The sequence below is a fragment of the Salvelinus fontinalis genome, unplaced genomic scaffold (assembly GCF_029448725.1).
Source record: "Salvelinus fontinalis isolate EN_2023a unplaced genomic scaffold, ASM2944872v1 scaffold_1320, whole genome shotgun sequence".
Taxonomy (NCBI): Eukaryota; Metazoa; Chordata; class Actinopteri; order Salmoniformes; family Salmonidae; genus Salvelinus; species Salvelinus fontinalis.
Genome location: NW_026601529.1, coordinates 1 through 8,750, shown reverse-complemented (window position 1 = coordinate 8,750; position 8,750 = coordinate 1). Strand labels below are relative to the sequence as shown.

Genomic DNA, 8,750 nt, shown 5'->3' with positions numbered 1-8,750 from the left:
TGCACAATCTCAGCGAACTAATCCTAAAAAAGACTAAAATCCAAATTATGCTTTATCCAAAAATTTGGTCTCAGCCTCCAGAGGCCAAATGGAGCTCCATACTGCACCGCCATGCGCCTCCCAAATGTTGTAACAATGCGGACAGCTCTGTATAGCTTCTCATTGACATGATTGGTCAATGCGTCAACTTCAGGAGAGTAATGGCACAATCTGCGAAAGCCAGCAGGAGAGGGAGGAGAATGGTTGGGTCAGGTTAAAACCTCTTCTGGATAGGACCCTTCATCTCAATTTACACCTAAAATTACCCAAATCGAACTGCCTGTAGCTCAGGACCTGAAGCAAGGAAATGCATATTCTTGATACTATTTGAAAGGGAACACTGAAGTTTGTGGAGATGTGAAATTAATGTAGGAGAATATAACACAGCTGGTAAAAGATAAAAACCAAAAAAACATGTTTTCAATTTTTATTTGATAATCTTTGAAATGCAAAAGGACATACATTGATATAGGACGCTGGGGGTCATTTATATGTTGTCCACAACAGGGCAACAGTACATGTGCAAAGTCAAACTGATAACGTCAAGAATGAGCGAGTTACATGACATTTAGTATGAAGTCACCCAGGTGTCCCACACGAGTTGCCCAAATGGCCGAATTGATTTTTTTCAAGAAAATAACTACATAGAAAATACAAAAATGCTTAGTCTACACACTCCCAGGAATGTCATAAATGATGGATCATTAGCTTCCCTACATAAAAGGTACTAACGGGAAATGTGACAAGAATGCTGATCCAATATCTCCAAACACAGAAGTGAAACATTTAAGGGCCAAGTTAGCAGCCCACAGGGATCCAATGTCACTGTTGAACAACACCACAAACCACACAAAGTAAAAAATAAAATAAAACAACTTTAGAATGACAGTATTTGGAAGATCCTCAGTCCTCTACACAATATTATGCTGCTGATGCCAAGTCCCAAAGCAGTCTCTTTCTGCTGTAAAGCAGAGGCAAACCGAACAAGTCGTGCAGGTGATGGAGGACTTCATGCGACAAAGAACACAACGACGCCTCCATGCTGTGGCCTTTTGGCCCCGAGGCACATTCATGCCTGCAGTTATGAATTTGGCCATGTGAACACCACTGGTGGCATGAGCAGAAGGGACAGAGGTAGAGGGGGCAGAAGGTGCTGCAGTGGACTTTGTGCCGTAGCCAGCAAGCTCCTGGATGAGCAGCTTTCTGAAGGCTAGCTGTGTCATGGAGGTCTGTCCCCAGCTCTGAGCCATTTCCTTCTGGAGGACGAATGCATTCACCACAGCAATGTCGATGAAATGATAAAACAATGTTCTGTACCATTTCGTTGTCTTGTGGAGAACATTGTAGTAGCCTATCAGAGTGTCTGACAGGTCCACACCTCCCATGCTCTTGTTGTAATCCTTCACAGCAGCAGGAATGGGGACATTTTTAGTGGTCTGTTCCCCATTAGCGTCCTTCACACGCCTGACGACGTGATCGCCACTGTACGATTTGTGGATACTGGAGCACATGACCACCTCTCTGGTATCCATCCACTTTACAAAGAGCAGGTCATCTTTACGAATCCATCGCATGGTACCCCTATCAGCCCGCTTTGGCATGTCGTTGACTTTTGTTTTGGGAAAACCCACTCTGTTGGGACGAATGGTGCCACAAGCCCACACATTCAGCTTCCTCAGGTCTGTGAACAGGGTAGGGCTTGTGTAGAAGTTGTCCACAAACAGTTTGTAGCCCGTCCCCAGCAGTTGAAAATCTAATAATTCCATAACGGAATCATAACTAAGTCCCTTACCGGTGGCTGAGATGGATTCCCCCTCATAAACAAAACAATTCCAATTGTAGGCACACACAGAATCGTCCAAAACAAACAGTTTGTACCCCCCTTTTGTTGGCTTGTTACTCATATATTGTTTGAGGCCAATTCCAGCCTTTGAGGCTACCATCCTCTCATCTATGGACAGGTTCTGGTTGGGTTGAAAATGGGTCTTGCAAGCCTCAACCATGCTGGGGTAGAGAGGTTTGATTTTGCAGAGCCTATCAAAGCTTGCTGTGCCTCTCTTCTTGTCATTGTCCTCATCAACTTGTGGGTCACTGATATGAAGCGCCTGCGAGATAGTCAGAAACCTTTTAGAAGACATGACAGTGGAGGGGAAAGGCAGTTGGTAGAGTGTTGACGTTCTCCAGTAGTCCTTGAGGTTTTTACACTTCACAAACCCCATGTAAATAACCAGTGAGATGTAACAGTACAGGTCTTGGACGGAAATGGGGTTCCATGCCTCTTTCTTGCCTGCTTGTGTCTTAGCCCCATACTTGTTGGTGTTAGAAACCAGCGAATCAAGAACTAACAAGGAGAAAAACATCTGGAAAAGATGAAGGGGGCTGTACTTTACAGTCTTGTCCAGCTGAGGTCCTGGCTGCCTTTTCGGTCTAAATGTTGGTGGAAGTGGCTCCACATCATCTTCTAGCACAGTGTGCCAACGGTCCTCTGCCTCGGTGGTAGTTGCCGCTGGTTCACTGGCCCTCGTCCGCTTCTGGGCTGGCCTCTTCACACCTCTAGATGGCCGGGCGGGGGAAGGTGTGGAGCAGGAGACAGCAGGGGTCCGGCTGGATGAACCAGCTTCAGCGTCTGAGTTAGTGGGGGATGGACACCTTGACATTGTGGGTTCCCATTGTTCATCCGAGTCCCTGGCACTGTGTAAGAAAAAACAATCAGTAAGAATACTTCTACAGATGAGCCCTGTATCGACACGTAAAATAAACAGATGTCTATTATATAGAGTAGAGGGAACATAATCACGACGGTGAAGTGTGTGTTTATCAATGGTGAATAAGGCTGGTCAGGGGAGAACGGCTCATAGTGGTGGCCGGGGTGGGGTGAGTGGAATGGTATCAAGCAACATGGTCTGTTTGGTGCTGTTCCATTCTACTCCATTCCGGCCATTGTTGTGGGCCGCCCTCCCCTCAACAGCCTCCAATGGCTATTTATATAACAATGGAATGGAGTGAATGGAACAGCACCAAACAGACCATGTTGCTTGATGATGTGGAACCTCGGGGCGATAAGGTAACCTAGTGGTTAGAGCGTTGGGCCACTAACCCAAATGTTGGTGGATCGAGTCCCAGAGCTGACAAGGTAAAAAATATGTCATTCTGCCCCTGAACAAGGCAGTTAACTTCTCTTGGGTAGGGGGCAGCATTCAGAATTTTGGATGAAAAGCATGCCCAAATTAAACTGCATGCTACTCATCCCCAGAAGATAAGATATGATTATGATATATTTGGATAGAAAACACTCTGAAGTTTCTAAAACTGTTTGAATCATGTCTGTGAGTATAACAGAACTTATTTAGCAGGCGAAACCCTGAGGACAAACCATTCAGATTTTTTTGTTGAGGTCACTCTCTTTTCAATTAGCTTTCATTGGGAAACCAGATATCTAAGGGACCTTCTTGCAGTTCCTACCGCTTCCACTGGATGTCAACAGTCTTTAGAAATTGGTTGAGGTTATTCCTTTGTGTAATGAAGAAGTACGGCCATCTTGAAGGAGGGTCACTCGAAGTGTCCTGTTTGTAAGAAGCGCGTGACCAGAAAGCTAGCTACAATTGGTTTTAATCCTGTATTGAACACAGATCATCCCATCTTCAACTTTATCGATTATTTACATTAAAAAATACCAAAAGATGCATTACAAAAGTAGTTTGACATTTTTTGCCAAAGTTTACAGGTAACCTTTGAGATATTTTGTAGTCACGTTTCACAAATTGGAACTGGTGTTTTTCTGGATCAAACGCGCCAAATAAATGGACATTTTGGATATACATCGACGGAATTAATCGAAAAAAAGGACCATTTGTGATGTTTATGGGACATATTGGAGTGCCAACAACAGAAGCTCGTCAAAGGTAAGGCATGAATTATATTTTTATTTCTGCGTTTTGTGTCGTGCATGCAGGGTTGAAATATGCTTCTCTCTCTTTGTTTACTATGGTGATATCCTCAGATAATATCATTGTTTGCTTTCACCGAAAAGCCTATTTGAATTCTGACATGTTGGCTGGATTCACAACCAGTGTAGCTTTAATTTGGTATCTTTCATGTGTGATTTAATGAAAGTTAGATTTTTATAGTAATTCATTTGAATTTGGCGCTCTGCATTTTCTCTGGCTTTTGGCCAAGTGAGACAGTAGCGTCCCGCCTAAACTCAGATTTTTGGATATAAATATGAACTTTACCGAACAAAACATACATGTATTGTGTAACATGAAGTCCTAGGAGTGTCATCTGATGAAGATCATCAAAGGTTAGTGATTCATTTTACCTCTATTTCTGCTTTTTGTTACTCCTCTCTTTGGCTGGAAAAATGGCTGTATTTTTCTGTGACTTGGCTCAAACCTAACATAATCGTTTGGTGTGCTTTCATCGTAAAACCTTTTTGAAATCGGACACTTTGGCTGGATTTACAACAGGTGTATCTTTAAAATGGTGTGAAATACTTGTATGTTTGAGGAATTTAAATTATGGGATTTCTGTTTTGAATTTGGCACCCGGCAGTTTCACGGGCTGTTGACGAGGTGGGACGCTACCGTCCCACATACCCTAGTGAGGTTAACAAGAAATTTGTGGAGTGGTTGAAAAACGAGTTATACTGACTCCAACCTAAGTTTATGTAAACTTCGACTGTGTGTATAAATATATATAAATAAAAAAATAAAAAATACCAAATGAATATGCGACCTTTTAAACAACTGCATTAGCATGAGAAGCAAAAACCTATTTTACTTACTGATCTAAAAGTGGATCTTTTCCTTCCAAAAACATTTCTTCCGCGCTGGAATCATAACTGTGGTCACTCACAGAGTCCTCATCCATTCCTTCTGTGTCACTCTCCTGGTCAATGTCTGCAATAATATCATCAAAATGTTTATACTTGGACTGAGATTTAGCTTTTCCACTCTTAGTAGCCATGTTTAACTTTTTCAGATTTGAGAAGTTTGTGGAAGAGAACGAACTGCTGTGAAACGTAAACTACAGTGCGTCCTGTTTCCTTTCACCAGAGAATGAACTCTGTTGTACACAGCTCTAGCATGATGGCTGTTTGTCCTACAAACGGCATTCACATACTGCTGGAAAGCCCAGCTCATTGGCTATCTAGCTAGGTTTCAAAACGATAGGTGGTCATTGGACCAAGACCCTTCATGGGCTAATTCAGGTGTTGTATAGCCAATACATCATGTAGAATGATGAAACAAGTTTGGTTGCCTTCTAGAGTGTCTGAAGATTGCACAGAAACCGAACTTGACCATGTTAAACAATGTTAGATTTCTAACAAAATTAGAATTCATAAAATTGTTTTGTTGCAAGTTGAGTCGGAATTCATGCAGAATGCTGTTTACAACATGGATGGTGTGAGGATATACAATACCATTCAAGAGTTCGGGGTCACTTAGAAATGTCCTTGTTTTTGAAAAAAAAAGCAATTTTTTTGTTCATTTAAAAAAACATCAAATTGATCATAAACACAGTGTAGACATTGTTAATGTTGTAAATGACTTTTGTAGCTGGAAATGGCTGATTATCTACATAGGCGAACAGAGACCCATTATCAGCAACCATCACTCCTGTGTTCCAATGACACGTTGTGTTACCTAATCCAAGTTTATCATTTTAAAAGGCCAATTGATCCATTTTTGAGCCTGTAATCAAACCCACAAATGCTGATGCTCCAGACACTCAACTAGTCTAAAGAAGGCCAGTTTTATTGCTTTTTTAAATCAGCATAACAGTTTTCAGCTGTGCTAACATAATTGCAAAAGGGTTTTCTAATGATCAATTAGCCTTTTAAAATTATAAACTTGTATTGGGTAACAAAACGTGCCATTGGAACACAGGAGTGATGGTTGCTGATAATGGGCCTCTGTACGCCTATGTAGACATTCCATAAAACAATCTGCCATTTCCAGCTACAACAGTCATTTACAGCATTAACAATGTTTACACTGTATTTCTGATCAATTTGATGTTATTTTATTGGACAAAAAATGTGCTTTTCTTTCAAAAACAAGGACATTTCTAATTGACCCCAAACTTTTCAACGGTAGTGTATATATAGAAATACACGTTTAAAATGTGTACCAATTGATTGGTCGAAAGAACAGGTGACTAAGTCAAACAAGATTTTTATTAGTCTGTGACAGCCCTACTAGTAAAAGATACCAGTCCATCTTCATGTCAACTAACAGAACTCTGCTGGTTGTCCTGGTAACAGATTCCAGATCTATTGTATTTGTTCAAACTAAACTAGAGCACTTACCTTGATGAGTCAAATCTGATCCTTTCTTCTCTTCTCTTCCTCTCACAGTTCCACTCAGCCCCGTTGTTTTCCTGCAGTCCACCAGCTGCACAGACAACCTCTTCATACCCAGCAGTAAGGCGCTACCGGGAGAGGCACGACATGGGGACTCCGGGAGGGAGGAAGGGCTAGCGTTGTCCTGGTAACGATAAAGAGGGGACACAGACACATATCATTATGGATGCTGATGTCACTGTTGTCATAAAGTGCTTTACAGAAACTCAGCCCAGACCCTGATAGAGCAAGCTGTATGCTAGACCAGACCAAGCTGTACCATCTGGTGTTCTAATCTGGAGAGACTCTTCTCTGACTCGTCAGCATCAGGATGTTGTTGAGGCTCCCCAGAGGATCCACAATAGTCATGTCTCTCTCCTGTGTGAACAAGAACATCAAACAGATGGTAAACTTACGACCATCTATTGCAATCACAGAGTCTTACAAGAGGCATGAATGTGTCTAAAAAGGGCCTAAAATGGCCACTTTCATCATGATTTTGTCAAATATTGTTTATAATGTAAAATTCTATTGCAATCAACGAAATGGGTGCCTTTTGCATCCATTTGAAATTTTAAGTAGAAATTATGCACCAATACAGTACATTACAACATATTAAAGTGTAGTTTGTGCCCGTTTTTAAGACAGTACTCACTGGTGTTAATCGGATCATCAGTCTTCTCCTCCTTTTTCACTCCCAAAACGTCTTCCTCCTCTTTAATTGAGATAGCCTCCTCTTCCTCTTTTACTCCAAAAGGTTCTTCCACTTCTTTCAATATTACGGCATCTTCCTCCTTTTTGATTCTGAAAGCATCTACCTCTTCCTCTTCCACTTTGACAACCTCTTACCCATCTTCCTCTTTCACTGTATTATCATCCTCTTCTTCTTTCAATGTGATAGCCTCCTCTTCCATTCTGAAAGCTTCTTCCTCTCCTTTCACCAGAGCTTCTGTCTGTCTAGCTGAGTGGCCTCAAGGTCCGGGCGATTAGCCTAGTACATTATATATTTAACACATTTGCTAATTTAACAAGCAAATTACGTTTAAATGAACTAGTAGATAAGTAAGCAGAATTGTGTTCAAAACACTAGGAGTAAAATACACAAGATTGGTCTAAAGCCCTTCAATGTTTTGGGTTTAAATTCACTTGCAAACCACCGCGGGGTTGAATCAGTAGTCTGTTGTCGCTGTTGAAGAAACCTCCCGTCCCGTCCACTAGATTATACGTCACGCAAGAAGCATCACCTGTAATACTCACATCGCCGTCTGCTGGCTGGAGTGGGTAACGTAGAATGGGAAAGTATTCATTACATTGTTGAATCTGGCAAACAAAGTCATAAGAAGTAATTTAAAAACAACCAGATGTTCTGTTTTCTCTTCCTTCTTACAGCCAATACTTTCCTCCAGGGCTGACCTGCCCATTAGGTAGGATTGGGTGACAGGTTGATGAGGGTGGCATATAAAAGGTTCATCACCAACAACACATAATAACACCTCACATAATGGTGCCCAAAAACAATGAAAACTTCTCTCACCCAGTGGCATATGGACTATTTAGGTGAGTGTTGGTGAGGCCACATGAAGTAGTGCCCACATTGCAAAAGGAAACCTGGACAGATAGGACTCTACCTGTGTAGAGCACATGCCCCTTTACCCTTCCTGTCTCTGAAGTGCACTTTTGGGTGGTGGTATAATCTGTATTATAATTATAATCTGTATCCATTTTTTGTCGTAGTTATTCTGAACCCACTGCCTGCAAGTCGTCATTAAATTCGCCTCAGTGATTTGTATTTTGCTTCAAGTTTCTAAAGAGGAAACAGTCAGGAAATGCCCCTGTCTGAGTGCATCTGCCTACCACTATGTGTAGCTGTTAGCGATGATGCTAATGACAACTATCTTCTGGTTGATGGAAAAGCTTTCCCCAAAAGATGTCTTAGATTTTTCTCAGACGTCGAAAGTGGTCTCCTGATGTGGTTTAAGTATTGTTGTGGACTTAGAACATCTAATGTTGTTGTTTTTCTATTAACAGTGTGATTTAGAGAGAAAAACAGAAAAACAGGGACAAATCAGAAACCTGGAAAAACTAAATGGAGAAAATGGAATTTGAGAAAAAAACAAAAACGGAAGGTAAAGTGGATTTACTAGGGATAGTGTAGAGTAACAGCTGTATCCTGAAGTGACCTTTAACCTCCCTGCTCCTCAATACTTATTCCACTGGATCAAAGCTTCAGCCAAGTAGGATACATGATGGTGGCAACACATGGAGTTGGGTTGGATATAGTCATGGTAGGATACATGATAGTGGACACACATGGAGTAGGGTTGGATATAGTCATGGTAGGATACATGATAGTGGCAACACATGGAAT

At 41.5% G+C, this 8,750-nt stretch overlaps 1 protein-coding gene across 1 annotated transcript; it reads right to left on the bottom strand.

Moving 5' to 3' along the window:
* Positions 1 to 452: 452 nt before the first annotated feature.
* On the bottom strand, positions 453 to 7,792 carry LOC129848993 (piggyBac transposable element-derived protein 4-like). The gene is made up of 5 exons (XM_055916075.1): positions 7,038 to 7,792; positions 6,663 to 6,760; positions 6,350 to 6,527; positions 4,823 to 4,937; positions 453 to 2,730 (listed from the first exon to the last, which is right to left on the bottom strand). The coding sequence occupies exons 2-5, from the start codon at positions 6,663 to 6,665 to the stop codon at positions 951 to 953; spliced, it is 2,076 nt and encodes a 691-aa protein (XP_055772050.1). The 5' UTR covers positions 6,666 to 6,760; positions 7,038 to 7,792; the 3' UTR covers positions 453 to 950.
* Positions 7,793 to 8,750: the final 958 nt, after the last annotated feature.